Source organism: Piliocolobus tephrosceles, chromosome 10, assembly GCF_002776525.5.
Source record: "Piliocolobus tephrosceles isolate RC106 chromosome 10, ASM277652v3, whole genome shotgun sequence".
Taxonomy (NCBI): Eukaryota; Metazoa; Chordata; class Mammalia; order Primates; family Cercopithecidae; genus Piliocolobus; species Piliocolobus tephrosceles.
The window spans coordinates 117,405,599-117,425,801 of record NC_045443.1 but is presented as its reverse complement, the minus strand read 5'-3'; the positions used below and the strand labels follow the sequence as shown (position 1 = coordinate 117,425,801).

General features: G+C 43.0%; 1 protein-coding gene across 1 annotated transcript in view; it reads left to right on the top strand.

Moving 5' to 3' along the window:
* Nucleotides 1-20,203, top strand: part of CIT (citron rho-interacting serine/threonine kinase) — a 196,755-nt gene that overhangs the window by 145,921 nt on the left and 30,631 nt on the right. Inside the window, exons 25-32 of the mRNA XM_023204554.2 lie at nucleotides 938-1,135; nucleotides 1,905-2,098; nucleotides 5,641-5,776; nucleotides 7,662-7,766; nucleotides 14,748-14,888; nucleotides 15,640-15,747; nucleotides 17,380-17,542; nucleotides 17,830-17,994. Of these exons, the coding sequence (XP_023060322.1) occupies nucleotides 938-1,135; nucleotides 1,905-2,098; nucleotides 5,641-5,776; nucleotides 7,662-7,766; nucleotides 14,748-14,888; nucleotides 15,640-15,747; nucleotides 17,380-17,542; nucleotides 17,830-17,994 (1,210 nt within the window). The remainder of the gene's footprint in view (nucleotides 1-937; nucleotides 1,136-1,904; nucleotides 2,099-5,640; nucleotides 5,777-7,661; nucleotides 7,767-14,747; nucleotides 14,889-15,639; nucleotides 15,748-17,379; nucleotides 17,543-17,829; nucleotides 17,995-20,203) is intronic.

The window sequence follows — 20,203 nt, the reverse complement described above, 5'->3', positions numbered from 1 at the left end:
GAAACAATTAATAACTGTAGGCTTAACGGCATTTCCTTTTAATTTCCTTCTTTTTGTTACATAAAATTTAATTTACTGCCTGTGTGCCTCAGTCCAACTATTATTAGAAAATTGCCCTTAAACTTCTAAAGTATTATACATGAAAGCTCTCTGCAAGCAGTAATTCTAAACCTCAGCAAAGAGAATAGGAAAGCTAAATGTTCTGAAATTGAAGTCATTCTGCTACTGAGCAGGAAAGTAATTTAGCAAACCCCGATTAAATCTCTCTCAATAAAATGACAGTTTCATATACATGGCTTCCCATTGTCTGATAGCCAACTGTATAGTAAAATCCATTAAAGTGATGCTATAGTACAGTATTGTATTTTCAGGGTTTTTCTGAGTTTCCCTTAAGTTTTTTTTCCTTGGATGTATGAAATTAAATGTATTGCTTATGATATTATTGAAATAACTCCTGGTGCCCTTCCCTGTCAGTCTTCCTTGATAAGAACTTCATTTTGCTTTCTAAGACTGTGGCCATCTCTAATCATAAGGTCCTAGAGATAGTTTCATGGGCATTTTTAGCTTCATTAGCAGATTGTGATACCAATCTATTATTAATTTGCATTTTCCTTCCACATTGTATTATTTCTGTCAGCTTGATCTCATTTGAAGTCGTCCGTTTCATGCAGTGATTACTTTTGATCGCTTTTGCCATATTTTTTAGATGTGTCCTGAGTTAGAGAGAAACTGGGTCTTTTTCTACCACTGCTCGTGTTTAGAGTTAAGTGGGTGAGCGTGGGAGCTTGGACGTGACTCTCAAGGTCAGGTGGGCAAACTCATGAGCGGCACGTTGATTGCCAGTGTCATGTGCATTCAGAAATCCATAGCCCTAGAAGCAATTTCTCATTTGAAATGAATGTGCTTGGCATGTAACTGGATTCCTTTCCTCTTTTAGGTAATCACAGACCTGGAGGAGCAGCTAAACCAGCTAACCGAGGATAATGCTGAACTCAACAACCAAAACTTCTACTTGTCCAAACAACTCGATGAGGCTTCCGGCGCCAATGATGAGATTGTACAACTGCGAAGTGAAGTGGACCACCTTCGCCGGGAGATCACAGAACGAGAGATGCAGCTTACCAGCCAGAAGCAAGTAAGGAGGGTTAACAAGGTCTGAAATCCTTGGAGGACTTTTAGAAGGATTTTAGGAGGAGTGCTTGGTGCATTCTCCCAAGGGTTCCAACACTAAACTTCATAACCAACTTCACTGGGCTCTTTTTAGAATCATGTCTTGTTTCCAAGTCTTTAGGGTTTTAAAAATGGCTTTTAAAAGTGTGTAGTTCTTATTAATTTTGATTTTAAAAAATTGAGCCGATGTGGCAGCTCTTCCCTGTTATCCGGACACTTTGGGAGGTAGAGGCGATAGGATCACTTAAACCCAGGAGACCCCATCTCTTAAAAAAAAAGAGATAAAAATTAGCTGGGCTTGGTGGTGCATGCCAGTAGTTCCAGCTTTTTAGAAAGCTGAGGCGGGAGGAATGCTTGAACCCAGGAGCTCGAGGCTGCGGTGAACTGTGATCGTGCCACTGTACTCCAGCCTGGGTGACACAGCTGGACCCTGCCTCGAAAAAATAAATATAGATAAAAGCAAAATCAAATGCTTTGGGAGATCAACGTAAATGGCTTGATTTTAAGCTTGGTTGCTTACCCTGGCTTTGCTTTGGGTTCTGCCTCTAAGGTGGCTGCAACACTGGCCCTTTGTCCATTCTTGCCTGGTCCCCTCGGGCGGCAGAGGAAAAAGACAAGCTGCATTTCAAACTGTAGTTAGAAACTTGTGCTTTTCTGAAGCTGACCTGACCAAAGTAATCTCCAGGAAATCCTTGTTTAAAGATAAGGCACAAATCCATGGTACTGATTTGCAGACGATGGAGGCTCTGAAGACCACATGTACCATGCTGGAGGAACAGGTCATGGATTTGGAGGCCCTAAACGACGAGCTGCTAGAAAAAGAGCGGCAGTGGGAGGCCTGGAGGAGCGTCCTGGGTGACGAGAAATCCCAGTTTGAGTGTCGGGTTCGAGAGCTGCAGAGGATGTTGGACACCGAGAAACAGAGCAGGTGGGGTTTTGTGTTTGTGGAAAGCTCATGACAGGTGACTGCAGGAGGATCGGCCTGAGAGTTGTGAACAGGGTGATCAGCTCTCCCAGCTGAGACTGAGAAGTTTCCTGGGGCACAAGCCTCCTGGTGCTTAAAACCAGGAGACTCTTGGGCAAACCAGGATGGGGTGGTCACCCTAGTTGTAAACGTAGTGTGAGTTGGATTCTGTGGCTATGACTGGTATTTGTTTTCCCCATGCAGAGGCCTGGGCATCAGGGCAAATACTTCTGTCTTCTGTGCAGAAACACTCTCATGAGGTTTCTTATCAGAGTAACCATAGCAAGAACATTACCATTTTAATCCTGGTCATGTGCAATGTTAGTCTTCCCTCCTACCCAGGGTTCCTCACCTTGGCACTATTGACATGTCGGGCTGGGTCATTCTTTGTTATGGGGGCTGTCCTGTGCATAGTAGGATATTGAGCAGCATCTCTCGTCTCTGCTCACTAGATGCCACCAACAACCCCCTTCCCAAGTTGTGACAACAAGTATGTCTCTGGACATTGCCCCCAATATTCCCAGTGTCTCCATTGTCCCCAATGGAGAACCACTCCTTTACAAGAATAGTTTAGTGGGTTTTTTTTTCCTTTTCTTTGAGACAGAGTCTGACTCTGTCACCCAGGCTGGAGTGCAGTGGCACCATCTCAGTTCACTGCAACCTCCACCTCCAGGGTTCAAGGGATTCTTCTTCCTCAGCCTCCCAAGTAGCTAGGGATAAGGTGTGTGCCACTATGCCCGGCTAGTATTTTTTTGTATTTTTAGTAGAGATGGGGTTTCACTGTGTTGGCCAGGCTGGTCTTGAACTCCTGACCTCAAGTAATCCACCTGCCTTGGTCTCCCAGAGTGCTGGGATTACAGGCGTGAGCCACCATGCCTGCCGGTTTTTTTTTCCCCCCCTTTCTTAGTAGGAAGTGATAATAATCAGTTCAGGTAGTATCATTCCTCTGCTTTCTCACTTTTGTTTCCACAGTTCACCTAGTATAGATTTCCCTTCCTGCGGGGCCACAGTGGTGCAATTGTGTACTCCATAGCTCTGAGGGTTGCTGGTCACATTGAAGATGTCATAGACTGGAAGAGTTGTTATGACAGTTTTATAGCTCATGGCAGGAAACTGTTTTGTTTCTGACAAAATTGGTACGTGATGACGTTTCACAGATGGAAAGAAATGGTCTAGAAGGACGGGTGCCGCTTTCCAGTTTGTACAAAGGCACGATATGGGCTAGTGTGTGCCCCTTGACTTCCTGTCTGCACAGCTAATTGGATCCATTTTTCATAACCTTGCTCATGTCACCTTCCTCTGAAGGTGTTACCTTCCTGTGATTCCATGTTACCTTCCTGTGATTCTCTGAACTCCTTAAGCAAGATAAGCTATCCGTAGAAATATCGATCAATGAATTAATCTGTATCACACTCTTTTGGGTATCTCTCACATTTACTGGGCCATAGTAGGCTCAACTAAATATATCAGATGGATTATGGAAAGTTCCGCTGAGCTCCAAAAGTTTGGAGGTAAAAGATGAGAACCCTTACATTTCCAGAGAAATGGTAGAAACAGTTCCTTTTTGTGGATCCTCTCGGCTTCTACACTCCGCGTATTTGTTGATGTGAGGGACTGCTGTTTAAGTCTCCTGTTCCAGCTTCCTTCTGAATACTTAGACTCTCCCATCCTCACTATAAGTTCTGGTTGTTTTCTCACAGACCTCTTCCCTCCCACCCTCAAGTGCAGCTCCTATCCTAGCTGTTTCTAGGGACCTACGGAGATCATTTTTGGGGTAGGATCTGGCTTCAGCATCAAGAAATACATGACCATACTTGGAAGGTATAATTATGAACTGTTCTCAGGAAGACTAGCATTAGTCTGCTTTCATTTCATGTCTGCTTTCAGGGCAATTGTAGAAGATCGTGCCTTTCTTTTCTTTTTTTTTTCTTTTTTCTGTTTTGGTATTATGTGGGATACTGAGATGAGTAAAATATAATTGTTAATCCGTGTTCTCAAGAGCCTAAGAGTCTACTGAAGGAGATATGGATTCAGATATTTAGGAGAGATGGGGAGGCCAAAGTGGGTGGATCACTTGAGGTCAGGAGTCTGAGACCAACCTGGCCAACATGGCGAAATCCTGTCTTTACAAAAAATACAAAAATTAGCCGGGTGTGGTGGCACGCGCCTGTAGTCCAAGCTACTTGGGAGGCTGAGGCAGGAGAATTGCTTGAACCTTGGAAGTGGAGGTTGCAGTGAGCTGAGATTGCACCACTGAACTCCAGCCTGGGCAACAGAGTGAGACTCCATCTCAAATATGTATATATATATTTAGGAGAGAAATACAGTTATGCTTTGGATACAGAACAAGGTGACGTTGCTTCTGAGAAGAGAAAGTGGGAACAGTTTTATGGAGATCATAGCATTTGAATTTATCCTTGAAGGCTGAGTAAGATTTGAGTTTGCAGAGTAGCAAAGGAGGGGATGGCCAGTGGAGGAGATTGTATAAGCCAAAGTGCGGAAGTAGGAAGCATGATACCTAAATGGGGAAAGGGAAGTGATTTTTTTTTTTCCCAGTTTGCTTCTGATTTTTCTGTTCTTTAGCATTATTTATGGAGACACTCATCAGATTCAAGTTTCACTTTTGTTTTTTCTTTCCTTTTTGAGATGGAGTCTTGCTCTGTTGCCCAGGGGTGGAGTGCAGTGGCACCATCTCAGCTCACTGCAACCTCTGCCTCCCAAGTTCAAGCAGTTCTTCTGCCTCAGCCTCCCGAGTAACTGGGATTACAGGCACGCGCCACCATGCCTGGCTAATTTTTTATATTTGTTGTAGAGATGGGGTTTCACCATGTTGGCCAGGCTGGTCTCGAACTCTTGACCTCAGGTGATCCACCCACCTCAGCCTCCCAAAGTGTTGGGATTAAGACGTGAGCCACCACACCCAGCCTCAAGTTTCAGTTTCTTGATGAGTACCCAAAAACATTTAACTTTTTTTTTGTTTGTTTGTTTTGTTTTTTTTTTTTTGAGACGGAGTCTTGCTCTGTCACCCAGGCTGGAGTTCAGTGGCGGTGGTGTGATCTTGGCTCACTGCAACTTCCACCTCCTGGGTTCAAGTGATTCTCCTGCCTCAGCCTCCTGAGTAGCTGGGATTAGGGGTGCATACCACCACACCCAGCTAATTTTGTATTTTTAGTAAAGATGGGATTTCACCATGTTGGCCAGGCTGGTCTGGAACTCCTGATCTCAGGTAATCCACTCACCTTGGCCTCCCAAACCGTTGGGATTACAAGTGTGAGCCACTGTGCCTGGCCTGTTTTGTTTTTTCTTACCCAAACCTAACATAGGTCAAATCTTTGCTTGGTAAGCTGTTGGAAAGGAAGACAGTTTGGAACTAAGAGTCAAGGTTGGGCATCTCTCTGGCCTGCAGCCTGTTTAGTTGCTCGTCAGGATTAGAGATGGACCAGCCTTCTTTCAGCAGGTCAGCTGTTGGGGGGCTTCCAAAAGCTGACCTTTTTTTTTTTTGGCAGGGCGAGAGCCGATCAGCGGATCACCGAGTCTCGCCAGGTGGTGGAGCTGGCAGTGAAGGAGCACAAGGCGGAGATTCTTGCTCTGCAGCAGGCTCTCAAAGAGCAGAAGCTGAAGGCCGAGAGCCTCTCTGACAAGGTCAGCGCCCACCCCTTCTGCTTTTTAGGAAAACATTTTCGTTTCCTTCTTTTAAAGGCACGCTTGATAAAAATTCAAATGCAATCCATGGCAAACATATTTCATAAACATATGTTCATGCACTCCAAAAATGTCCCATGATTTTGCCTTACCATGGGACATTTTTGGTTGGCAGTAGCGTGGGTGGGTGTGGTGGGTACCCAGTGATCACAGTCGGCCAGTGACTTTTTAAAATCTGTGTGTCTAGGCCCTTGAAGTTCGAATTTTGATCTGGGTGTTCTACTGTCTGGTTGTCTGGCATCTTATCTCCAGAAGGCTTTATGGATTGAAAGCTGTGCATCTTTGGGAAGTTCTTGGTGGCAGTGACTAATGCTCATCCCATTGCTGCAGTAATAGGCAGCTCAGCTTCTCCGTGTTCCAAGTTCAGGGTCATGATAGGGTCTGATGACGCGTGCCAGTTCTCAGTATTTCACATTGGAAATACACGTGTTCCATCCATGTGCCTCTCCATATTACATTTACAGTCATAACCAATGTTTTGGAAATTTTAGCTAATAATCTTGAGAGAGATACAGAATAGGTACTTCAGTGTTACAGATCACCAAAATGAAGATCAGAGGAATTTTATGTATGAACACACAGATGCATACATAGACACTCTTTTTCATGCACATACACACACAAAATAAAATAACAATCTGATTTTATATTTTCTATAACTTTGTTATTTCATGATAGAAAAATAGTTATTTGGGTCATTGTGGAAAATATAGAAACCACAGAAAAGTAAAGGAAATAATGGCTGGTCACCCATTGCTATTGTTTTATTCGTGAATTTATTTGCAGTCTCTGTGCTTATGTTTATGCATATACACACATACATAGACATACGTATGTATTTTTATAAATTAGATTCTCATGTATACAGCTTTACATGTTTTTATTAAAAATCATTTAACTGCAGGTTTTTTCTGAGTTGAGTATTTTTTGAACATGTGATTCTAAAAAAAATAAATTGCATGGAAGTACCTACTTTAATCATTATACTTTTATTGGAAATTTGAGCTTCCAGTATTTTGCCATATAAATAACGTGTGATAAACATGAATCTTTATGGACATCCATGATTATTTTCTTACCAGATACTTATATTAATAGAAACAGAATTATTAGATTTAAGGCCAGAGCTCTCTAGTCAGGAACGCTCCTGAGTTCCCTGAAACTGGGTTACCATTTTTTTTTTAGCATGAGGAAACTAGATGTATTAGAGATATGTGAGGCCTTTTATGTTTAATGTGAAAAATATTTTTTTCTAGTTGACTGCTCTTAAAGTATTAAGCAGCAAAGTCCTTCGTATCTTTTAAAGCTCCAGACTTTGCAATACCATATTGTCTTAATCTTCTCCTAATTGGGATGAATTTCTCCTCCCAAACCTTTCTTATCAAACTTAAAATCTGACAAAGCAGTCATTATTTGTGTACATGTCTAGTTATGGGCCTTTCTGACTTGATGTAAGATCCTTGAGAGCTTAGTTATCCTTTCATCCTAAAAGCTATAATGCAGGTAATAAGCATTCAGCATATGATTATTTAATTAAATTCAGCCAAAGCATGTCAGATAAATAAATCCTTGAGCAGTCATCTCTTAGAACTTGTCACGGCTATATTTAAGAGCCATCCCTTAGAAATAATTTCCATCCTCATTTAATAACCTATGGAAGACTCACCAGTGACATGGACTTCTGTATTTAGAAAAAAGCAACCTTTACGTTCTGACCTTTAGAACTCAATATTCTTTCTTCGTGAAGGTTCGTGGACATTCATAAAAGTTGTCAACATGTAACATTCCTAAATGTGGCATTATGCCAATCTTTCCAAATGTCTAGCTCAATGACCTGGAGAAGAAGCATGCTATGCTTGAAATGAATGCCCGAAGCTTACAGCAGAAGCTGGAGACTGAACGAGAGCTCAAACAGAGGCTACTGGAAGAGGTGAGTGTGAAACACCTGGGATAAGGGCCAAGTAGAATTTTTTTCTTTTAATAGGCTTTATTCTTTGGAGCAGCTTTAGGTTTGCAGCAAAATTGAGCAGAAAGCACAGAGAGTTCCCACATACTCCATGTCCCTTCCTCCCACAACGTCCCCAACTGTCAACACCCTGTTCCAGAGTGGTCCATTTGTTACAATCAATGAGCCTGCACTGACACATCATCATCACCCCAAATGCATACTTGAAATTAGGTTTGCTCTTGGTGTTGTACGTTCTATGGGTTTTGACAAATGTATAGTGACAGTTATCCACCTTTACCATGTCATACAGGATAATTTCACTGCCCTAAAATCCTTCTGTGCTCTGCCTGTTCATCCCTCCCCACCCTCAGCTCCTGGCAGCCACTGATCTTTTGCTGTCTCCATAGTTTTCCCTTTTCCAGAATGTTGCATATCTAGAATCACACAGTATATAGCCTTTCAGATTAGCTGCTTTCACTTAGTCATTTGCATCCAGGTTTCCTCCATGTCTTTTCACGGCTGGTAGTTCTTTTCTCTCTGGAGTCTTTTTTTTTGGTCTTGCTCTGTTGCTCAGGTTAAGGTGCAGTGGTGCAATTACTACTCACGGCAGCCTTGACTTCCTGGTTTCAGGTCGTCCTCCCACTCAGCCTCCTGAGTAGCTGGGACTACAGGTATATGCCACCATGCTTGGGTCATTTTTGTATTGTTTTGTAGAGACGGGGTTTCCCCATGTTTCCCAGGCTAGCTGGTTTTGAACCCCTGGGCTCATGTGATCTACCTGTCTTGGCCTCCCAAAGTGTTTGGGTTACAGGCATGAGTCCCCGTGCCCTGCCTGGACTTTTAAACACATTTCTTAAAAAGATTTTTTTATTTCAATAGCTTTAGGGGTACAAGTGTTTTTTTGGTGACATGGATGAATTGTATGGTGGTGAAGTCTAGGCTTTTCGTGTACCTGTGACCCAAATAGTGTATATCGTACCTGATAGGTAATTTTTCATCCGTCACTCCCCTCCTTGCCTTCCTCCTTCTGAGTCCACAGCGTCTATTATACCACTTTGTATGCCTTTGCATACTCATAGCTTAGCTCCCACTTGTAAGTGAGAACATGCAGTAGTTAGCTTTCTATTCCAGGTGGAATTTTGAAAGTGACAATTTGTCAGATCCAAATTAGACATTTTGAAATTAGAATTTTCAAGTAAGAGTATGGGGGTCATATAATGCGTGTCTTAAGGTATTTAACACATTAAAAGAATATGTCGTGAAGGCCAGAGGGTCTCTGTCATTTTTATCCTTCTACGTGAAGCTTAATAGAGTGTCAGGCACATAGCGTATGCCGAATAGAAGTTTATTAAATACATGGGTGAGTGAATATTGAGTTAAATTGTTCTTTAGAGCTAATATCCAAAGTATATTAAGTATCATGCCGATAGGACATCCATGCAAATTAGCTTCCTGCACAGGGCAGAATTTTATCAGATTATTCTGAGTACCAAATTTCATGAAGGCTTTTGAACATTGGGTAATTTAGTTAAAAATAATGTGTGCCCTGCTTTTGAAGCATAAAAGACATGCTCAGACTGATCTCCTAAACCCGTCCCTTACGTGATGGCTGGTACCTTTTCACAGAACTCTGAGAATCACTGTTTAAATTGATGACTACCTCCGACACCCCAGCCAGAGCCCTCTATGTTGAATCACTGATGATTCTGCTTTGTTCTTTAGGATTGACCTGCAAGGACAAATGCACTTGATAATGAAAAACTGGACTCCAAAGAGTATTCTGTTTAACCCTTAGTGAGCCTGACAGTTTAATTAACCAGATTGCCCTGTTTTGGCTGATGAGGTTTTGTCACATGATACCCATAGCTCCTGAGGCACTTTGCTGATAGAAATAATACTGTTGTGCTATTAAGTTTGAAAAGTATAGTGAAATTTTTGCAGGTGAGTATAATATATTTTATTGAATGATAATTTTAAAAATATGGGTGGCTGAGGCATGAGGATTGCTTGAGGCTGAGAGTTTGAGATTAGTCTAGGCAGTATAGTGAGACCCTGCCTCTACCAAAAAAAAAAAAAATTAGCCAAATGTGGTGGTGTGTACTTCTAGTCCCAGCTACTCAGGAGGCTGAGGTGGGAGGATCACTTGAGCCCAGGTGTTTGAGGCTGCACTGAGCTCTGATGGTACCACTGCACTGTAGCCTGGGTGACAGAGTGAGAACTTGTCTCAAAATACAAATTAAAATGAAAAATATGGGTGGGAGTTTGGGAAAGTTCTAGAAATGGATGGTGGTGATGGTTACACAATAATATGAGTGTACTTAATGCCATTGAACCATACACTTAAAAATGGTTAACATGGTAAATTTTATGTTATGTGTATTTTGTCTCTGTAAACAATTTAAAAAATAAAATTAATACTAAACACACACACACACATTTGGTGAACACACACAGGAATTCACCTATGGCCTTAAGAACAACACTACAGTGGAAATGTTAAATGTACCTCATGGTCAAATAGAGAATTAGGGTCTTTTATCTGGGATGAATAGACAGTGTTCCCACTTTAGGCACATCCTGGAAACAGAAAGAACAGAAATAATCAATGCTCTTGCCTGTCCTATTTTCCTTCTGAGAGGGCGAGTTGGCCCTGACAGCTCAGTACTTTGGTCCAAGGTTATGTGGTGAGTCAGTGACGACTCTAGGAATAGAGTGCTGGGATCCCGATCCAGTTCCCTCCTTCTCACTTCTAACCTACATGAGAACATTTCCAGTTTCCCAGGATGTTCCTCACAGAAAGATTTTTGAGCACAGACATCTGGCTGACATTGAGCCTGAGGCGGATTTCTGCGACAGTTGAAGCCGTTCTGGAACAAAGAACGCTCTTTATCACCCACATTGTGATTGGGCCTCCCGGTTGGTGTGTGCTGTATAAGCATATGTGCCCAAGGTTTCCACCTAAGTGTCCTCTTCGTAGGTACGGAGACTTTTATTTTTTATTTCTCTTTTTTTTTTTTTTGAGATGGAGTCTTGCTGTGTTGCCCAGGCTGGAGTGCAGTGGCGTGATCTCGGTTCCCTGCAACCTCCACCTCCAAGGGTCAAGTGATTTTCCTGCCTCAGCCTCCCGAGTAGCTGAGATTACGGGTATACACCGCCACTCCCGGCTAATTTTTTGTATTTTTAGTAGAGATGAGGTTTCACGATGTTGGCCCAGCTGGTCTTGAACTCCTGGGCTCAAATGATCCACCCACCTCAGCCTCCCAATGTGCTAGGATTATTGCATGAGCCACCATGCCCAGCCTGTAAGGAGACTTTTAAATGGAGCCAGAATCAAAGTCTCAGAATTGAAAGAATTTTTATATTATCCAGTCTGAATTTCCAGCACTGTTCCCTTTATCCCTGCTCCTGACAAACTTTACTAATGGATCTTTCTTTCACATTTTTCCTCCTGGGCCCAAAATGACTTCAGAAGCTTTCTCAACATGACACTTTATAGCCACCAGCAGTTCATTGGAAGTAACACCAGTGATCAAAGTCCAGTTGCTAGTCCTGGTCAAATTCATCTCTCATCCAAGGTAGAAGATCCCTTCCCCAACTCTCCCCGTTGAACCTTGGCCTAAATACTTGCAATGACTTTGGACATCCCAACCCATTTTCCAGCAACTCTCATTCTTAGAACATTCTTATGTGGAACCGAAACCTTGCACTTTTACCCACTGGTTCTATTACGTTGAAACACATGAAATTAGAAAGTAGTCTGGTATCTCCAACCAAAATGAGAGATTAATATTGATTAATAGATTACTTGATTAATAATTAAAATAACGAAGGTTTAATTAGCACTTACCATGTGACTGACTCTCTGAGTACTTTACGTGAATTAACTCTTACGGTCCTTGCAACGTTCCTGCGAGATAACTAGTTTTATTATCTCTATAATAGTCAACTAGCTACCCAAATAGCTCTCCCACTCCAAATTGCCTTCTCTTTTATTTTTTCAAGTTTTTTTGTATAGACGGGGGCTCCCTATGTTGCCTAGGCTGGCCTCAAACTCCTAGGCTCAAGTGATGCTCCTGCCTTGACCTCCCAAAGTGCTGGGATTACAAGAAGTGAGCCACTGCGCCCGGCCACCTTCTTTTTTTTAAGTGAAACATTTTAGATCCCCTCAAGCTTTGGATGTTCTTTTCTGGTAGATTTGTCTTTCCACAGAGAGTTTCTACAAGTCCATGTGGTCTGAATAGCACTGAATACATTGGAATCTTTTCATCTCCATACTGGGCTCTAAACCTCTGCCAATTACCTGGGCCCTTTGGGTAGTTTTGATCACATCACTGACACCATTGGTCTGTTAAATCATTACCTACCTTTCCACAAGTTTGCTTTTTCTTTTTTTTTCAGACGGAGTCTTGCTCTGTCGCCCAGGCTGGAGTGCAGTGGCCGGATCTCAGCTCACTGCAAGCTCCGCCTCCCGGGTTTACGCCATTCTCCTGCCTCAGCCTCCCGAGTAGCTGGGACTACAGGCGCCTGCCACCACTCCCAGCTAGGTTTTTTTGTATTTTTTTAGTAGAGACGGGGTTTCACCATGTTAGCCAGGATGGTCTCGAGCTCCTGACCTCGTGATCCACGCGTCTCGGCCTCCCAAAGTGCTGGGATTACAGGCTTGAGCCACCGCGCCCGGCCCACAAGTTTGCTTTTTCTTAAAAACGTCTTTATGTTCTATATTTATTCCGTTGACAATTTAAAAATTACCATCCTACTGAAGTTTTTCTTGTTGGTCTTGATCCATTCTTCCAGCCCACTGGGGTTGTTTCACGCTCTTGTTCTGTCATACAGCCCCTTTCTTCTTCCTGCCAGTTTCCTGTCACCCTTGTAAAATTGTTGGACAGGTCTAAACACACAGCTAAGGCCCCCCTTTCAGTCTAACACTGGCCCATGAATATACCTCTGTTTGCTTCTTTCTGGGAAGCAGGTAAATGCTTCTGAAAAACATTTTCATAGAGTACAAATGCCCCGCTTACTTTAACCAACCTATTTCTTGGAAAGCTAATGGACAGTTGATGTGTTTATTCTAGAAAAATATTTTGGGCTCGGCTGTCACCAAACAGATTCTCGTCCCCAGCACTTGTTTCTCTGGTTTCTGCCTAGTAATTAATGTTGTCCTAAAATAGTGGGAAGAAACTAAAGAGGGTAATTTGCAGAAGAAATCACTCATGCTGCGGAGGAGGGTATCTTAGCTGTTTCTTTCCTTTCTTCCTGTATTTTAGGGGGCCCTGTGGTTTGATTGAGAAATTCCAGGTTACACACGTAGGCCAAATGGTTTTTTTTTTTTTTTTTTTAATTTTTGTTTTTATTTTTTTAGAGACAGGGTCTTGCTCTGTCATCCAGGCTGGAATGCAGTGGCATAATCATAGCTCATTGCCACTTTGAACTCATGGCCTCAAGCAGTCCTTCCACCTCAGCCTCCCAGAGTCCTGGGATTTCAGGCGTGAGCCACTGTGCCCGGCCCCAAGTGATCTTTAGTTGGTAGCTCTTGGTTTGTGGCAGTGTTGTTAGAGAAAGGCAGATGGGAGGATGAGAGGGAGCACTTTGACTGAATGGAGGGAAGAAAGAAGGACAAAGGAGATGGAGAGGACAAACATTCAGTAAGCACCTGCTGTATACTGGGCACTGTGTTCAATATGTCATCCAGTGAGGCAAGCTAGTATACCCACTTTCAGATGAAGAAACTGAGGCTCCGAGAGGTGCTAAATACAGACTTTAACAGGTATCAGTGATATGGGAAGTGTGAAAGTCAGGATTTAAACCAGGGTCTGTAAGAATCCACCATCCAGGTCTTTCTACTGCAGCACGATGCCTTACGGAATCAGCTACCTGTTAAGAGGAAGGGCAGGTGAGGAATGTAAATGGAAAGAAAAACAGAGGTTTTTCCTCTCTGTCCAGAGGAAATTCTGAGGGCCAGGAAATTCTGAGATTATCATTGGCTCTGGGCCTGCTGGGATGGAGGAGTTTGGGGGCTGCCATAGGCCTTTGGGAATCTCCAGTGGTGATGTTTATTGCTTTGAGTAGCTCTCTGTCCCTAAGTCTGCAGAGGACCCAGGCTACCAGGGAAGAGATTATTTGGGCCCCAGTAAGTGTTGTTAAGCTATAATCCAGGGTTTGAATAAAATCAAGCACTGTCTCATCAGGATGCCTGCTGTCTCCTGCTGTTTTAGAAACGGATGCGTTTTAGGAAAAAGAACCACAAAACCAGTGTCTTTATAGCCTGTCCTGTTTTCTGTTAACTTCCATTATAAAAATTGGAGCGAGATTTGCAGCACAAAACTATTTTCAATATACTCAATTGAATTTCTTTTCTGGGTTTTACCAACACTCTGTACTTCTGGGATCTTCTTCTTTTCCCCCGACGTTGTAGAAATATCTCCTGTGATTGTGGCTATTCATGTACTTGTTGGGGTCTCTCACTCTGATGGGGCACTTATTAAGTAAGGGATGATATGATTTCTCTTTGTGTATACCACACTGCATGCATGGAGTAATTTCTCATAGCAATGATTAAGATCTTGAAAACAAAAAATAAAGAGACATTGGACCTTAGTTGTCATGGCACTGAGTCGAACTGCTTTAGATGTCAACTCGGATGGCTCATGCCATCCAAAATATCCTCACCTTAATGTATCAAAATATCCTCAATTGGAACTCTGGGAAGGCCAACCCTGCAGCCTGGACTTCCTGTGACAGTAGGGATCTTGGGACTTGTTGGCTGGCAGAGGTTTCTGTGCAAATTCATTTTAACTGTGCTTGCATCCTTTTGGAATAGATGACAATTGGTAATTCTGAATTGAGATGATTTCAAAAGCTGTACTTCTGGTGCCATGCCTGAAATTAGTTTGAAATAGGAACAGCGGGGGAACAAATTGTATTGTGTGCAGTATCAAGCATTTCCCTGGCCCTTCTCCCCACTAGCAAGCCAAATTACAGCAGCAGATGGACCTGCAGAAAAATCACATTTTCCGTCTGACTCAAGGACTGCAAGAAGCTCTAGATCGGGCTGATCTGCTGAAGACAGAAAGAAGTGATCTGGAGTATCAGCTGGAAAACATTCAGGTGAGGACTGGCAGAGGGAATCTGCTTAAAAATGGTCTGCACGGCTGGGCTCAGTGGCTCATGCCTGTAATCCCAGCACTTTGGGAGGCTGAGGTGGGCAGATCACCTGAGGTCAGGAGTTCGAGACCAGCCTTGCCAACATGGTGAAACCCCATCTCTACTAAAAATACAAAAATTAGCTGGGCGTGGTGGCGGGTGCTTGTAGTCCCAGCTACTCGGGAGACTGAGGAAGGAGAATGGCTTGAACCCAGGAGGTGGAGGTAGCAGTGGGCTGAGATCACGCCACTGCACTCCAGCCTGGGCAACAGAGCAAGACTGTCTCAAGAAAATAAACAAACAAACAAACAGATAAGTAGATAAATAAATAAAATGGTCTGCAGAGGCAAAGCATGATGGTAGAGTCATCTGGTAAAATGGTCGGTATCTTTGTGCTGCATATTGTGTGTATTTTCCCCAAGATTTTATTTTCAAAGATTTCAAACATTCAGAGAAGTTGGAAGATTTCTATAGTGACCATGACCTACAATGAACCTGTTGCTATTTTTACTTTTTCATATATTTATCTATAAATACATCTTTTTTTCTCCTTTGCAGTAAAATTCGGACTAAATAAATACCGACTCAGTACTGTTCGTGTTGAATTTTCATATGTTAGCATCCTAACAGCTTCACTGTTTAGTTTCTTAAAGTACCAACTTTAAAAGTAGACTTCTGTCTAGGTTTGAGGTTAGTGTGTTTTCTTGAATTTTAGGTTCTCTATTCTCATGAAAAGGTGAAAATGGAAGGCACTATTTCTCAACAAACCAAACTCATCGATTTTCTGCAAGCCAAAATGGACCAACCTGCTAAAAAGAAAAAGGTGAGTCTAAGTGTTTGAAAAGTGGGAATTGTCAGTTTCACTCATCATTCATGGCTCAGTGCACACCACTGCGATATATCATCATAGAAACATAGAAGAAAACAAAGTACACTTCTTTTTTATTTTTGGTTTTATTTTGGGTTGAAAAATAGATTTTGAGATAATTATAATAGGTCTGATCGAAAGAAATCATTGATCAAGTGTAACAAACTACTTTTTGTTTATGGTCATTCAAATCGTAGTATCTTTCTCTGTTAAAGAAGTCATCCCTCTCCAGCCCACACACACAGCAGCTGGAGCAGAGAGGGTGTATGCAGAGAGAAAGATTTATACCTAAGTCATGCATACATGACTCCAGAGGGGGTTAGCAAGTCACGAGTATGGGGCTTCAGCAGCTCAGGTCTATCATACCACACTCCAGAAAGGACTTTAACAGTGATCTAGTCCAGTCCTTTTGACTGGCTCACAAAGAGACTAGAACCCAGGGAGTTGGAGTGACCTGCCTGAAATGTCTGACTGGACACTTCTCCCCTCTGCCAAGTACTGAACATCCCTTTTAGATCGTAAGAGATGAATTACAAACTAGGGGCAGGGTTATACATAGTGCACATGAGAAGACTGTTTTTCATAAGCCCAATCTATACATGCTTTTCCCACTAAAGCCTTCATACTAGGTTTGGCCAGGTGTTCTCAGTTCCAAGAAAAGTTTCAAAGGAGCTTGCAGTTTCCTTCCAAATGCAGAAGCCTACCATAGTGGCAGTGGCAGTGGTTTTACAGGAGAGGCCTTGATGACTTAGAATACCTAGGAGGAAGGAGTGGAGGGCTGAAGATGACAGTTATCTCAGTATTTCCGATGCTGTCTTCGCTGTAAGGGGATGAGCACAACATTCAAAGGCCGCCTCCCACTAGACGTTGGCTGCATGGGAAGGATTTTCTTGCATGCTGCGTGACTGTATATGGTTGTTATGCTTATGATATTTAATCTTTTTTATTTTAGCAGTGAACTGTTATCTGGTTATGTCACTTGATTTAGTTAGGGTGTTTCCATTTGTTATTTTTTTTTTTTAGTTAACTTTTTTTTTAAGTTGCATTATTCTCTTTTCCTTTTTTTCCATGTATAGTAAATATTTTCATTTGCCTTTTTTTTTTTTTGAGTAAGCCCCTTGTTTTGACCTCATTTTAGCATTCCTTTTAAAATTTTGCTTCCTTTTACAAAACACTCATCTCTGTGTCTTGTAATTGAGCATCATGAGACATATTTCAAGGCAAGAGTGACCTCTGAACCATCTCTCCTGACTCCATACTCCATACTCTCCTGATTCCATTTTTTGAATGGGAAAGACTCAGGACATGACTCTCCTGTCTTGGCAATGCTAAAGGAAGAGGTGGTGGCCATTCAAGCATCTTTAATCCTCTTGGTGAAACTTCCGCACCCCTATTTTTTTCAGCCGACTGGAACGGGCTGTGGCTCAGCCTACCCTTCCCCCAATTCACATGCCATTTTTACTAAATACACTTACAGTGAGTATGCTCCTGGCTTTTGTGGTTTGCTCCTCCCGAGTCAGATTTCCTTTAGCTAGTTTCAAGTGCCAGTTTCCAGGAGTTAGGAAATATCTCTGTTTCCATTGCTAGGGTTTATTTAGTCGACGGAAAGAGGACCCTGCTTTGCCCACACAGGTTCCTCTGCAGTACAATGAGCTGAAGCTGGCCCTGGAGAAGGAGAAAGCTCGCTGTGCAGAGCTAGAGGAAGCCCTTCAGAAGACCCGCATCGAGCTCCGGTCCGCCCGGGAGGAAGGTAGGGGCTCACTCTCTCCAAAGTGCTCAAGGCTGTGGAAAAGGCAGAGGATTGATCTCAGTGAGATCAGCCAAGACTAACTAGTTCAGTGTCTGTTTATGGCCCATATGCTTTCAGACCAGACATCCCATGTCTGAAAAACGTATAGCCCCAGTGCATTGCCAAGTTGATGTGATGCATATTCTTTTGGTCTCGGGTCCTTGAAAGACAGCCCAGGGACAGTCCGCTTGGTTTGGTTCTCTAGGCTACCCAGCTAACCAAAAGGCATTGTCCTGGTCTCTCTGCAGCTGCCCACCGCAAAGCGACGGACCACCCACACCCATCCACGCCAGCCACCGCGAGGCAGCAGATCGCCATGTCTGCCATCGTGCGGTCACCAGAGCACCAGCCCAGTGCCATGAGCCTGCTGGCCCCGCCATCCAGCCGCAGAAAGGAGTCTTCAACTCCAGAGGGTACGTTCTCAAGGGGCCGTTGTTTTATGGAAATTTCTTTTCAGTTGACTAAGACATGCAGGCATATGGTAAAAATTACAAGTAATACTAGGGGATAAAGATTAAAAAGTCAGTCTTGGCTGGGCGCGGTGGCTCATGTCTGTAATCCCAGCACTTTGGGAGGCCGAGGTGAGCGGATCACCTGAGGTTGGGAGTTCAAGACCAGCCTGGCCAACATGGAGAAACCCCATCTCTACTAAAAATGCAAAATTAGCCGGGCGTGGTGGCACATGCCTGTAATCCCAGTTACCTGGGAGTCTGAGGCAAGAGAACTGTTTGAACCTGGGAGGCAGAGGTTGCAGTGAGCCGAGATCAAGCCATTGTACTCCAGCCTGGGCAGCAAGAGTGAAACTCCATCTCAGAAACAAAAACAAGAAAAAATAAGCACATCTCTCAGGACTTTTTTCTTTTATAAGTATCATAGCCCACTACAGTATACACTGCAAGACACCTTCATTTCATTAGTGCTATCTTAGAGGTTTCACATTGGTAAATAAGGACCAACCCCATTCTTTCAGAGAAACACACAGTATTCTGTAGTGTGAGCACGCAATTCACCTGTTAAACCAGGCTCCTGTTGATGGCCATTTAGGTTGTTTCCAATCCCCTGTTACTGTAAACACCTTGCAGAGGACAACCTGTGCCTCTGTGGGTGTTGTGCTTGGAGAAATTCCTGGGAAATGAATCATTGGGTTAAAGGTCATATACATTTTGAGTATTGGTAGTTTGTGCCAATGTATATTTCTACCAGCGTGAGGAGTTCTCTTTCTGGTCTCAAACGTACTCTGTTTACCTAGAGATTAAAAGGACTTAAGAAAAGGCCAAGGAAGCTGGTTTGGAATGTCTTAGGAACACTAGGGTAGAGCTGTGGTTTAGCATCATGGCATTGCAATCAAGCCTGTTTTGGTTGTAAACCAGATGGTGTTTTCTTGTTGCTGTTGTTTTTCTTTAGCCAGAAGTTATTTTCTTCCTCCTGTGTATATATAACTCCTTGAATCACAGAGCTTTTTTTTTTTTTTTTTTTTTTTTTGAGACAGAGTCTCGCTCTATTGCCCAGGCTTGGAGAGCAGTGGCACGATCTCAGCACACTGCAACCTCTGCCTCCCAGGCTCAAGCGATTCTCATGCCTCAGCCTCCTGAGTAGCCAGGATTATAGGCATGAGCCACCATGCCCGGCTAATGTTTTTATGTTTTTAGTAGAGATAGGATTTCACCATGTCAGCCAGGCTGGTCTTGAACTCCTGACCTGAAGCGATCCAACTGCCTTGGCCTCCCAAAGTGCTGGGATTACAGGTTTGAGCCACTGCGCCCAGCCAAAGAGCTTTAATCTTAAAGTCATTAAAATGGTGGTGACAAGATAGAGGAAAGCATTGGTTCTGGTTGTGGCGTCCACTGAAACTTCCCTGAATAGTGATAATACTACAGTATATTGCTCCTTCATGTATATTGCACGAAACGGTTTCAAAGTGCATTCCTGTTATTTATTCCTTGCACGTTTCCAAGAAAGGAAGGGGGGTGATGTTGTAAGGAGAGCCTACCGTCGTATAGTCAGTCAGTCTCCTACCAGTAACATGTTCTTAAACAAAGCCTGATTCCTAATCACTGGATAATAGAGATTTTAAGTTGAGCCTTATAAATCTAGAAGCATCTGTTAATGTTAAAATAGTTTCACAATCTGTAACTAACCTGTTCTAATGGTTCTACCAGAGTTGGATTCAGAAATTTGGATCCTGATATTTTCTTTCCATAGTAGTCCCCTATTATCCAGGGCTTCACTTCCTGTGGTTTCGGTTATGTGGATATCTGCTCTAAAAATATTAAATGAAAAATTCCAGAAATAAACAATTATTAGGTTTTAAATTGAGTGCCGTTCCGAGTTGCATGAGGAAATTGCACACAGTCCTGCTCCATGCTGCCTGGGATGCAAATCATCCCTTTGTCCCGCATATCCACGCTGTATTCGCTCCCTGTCCATTAGTCACTTAGTAGCTGTCTTGGTTATCAGATTGAAAAAACAGTATATACAGGGTTCAGTACCATCCGTGGTTTCCGGCATCCACTAGGGGTCTTGGAATATATCCCCTGAGCATAAGTGGGGATTACTATATTGAAAGTTGCTTCTGGCCGGGCGCGGTGGCTCAAGCCTGTAATCCCAGCACTTTGGGAGGCC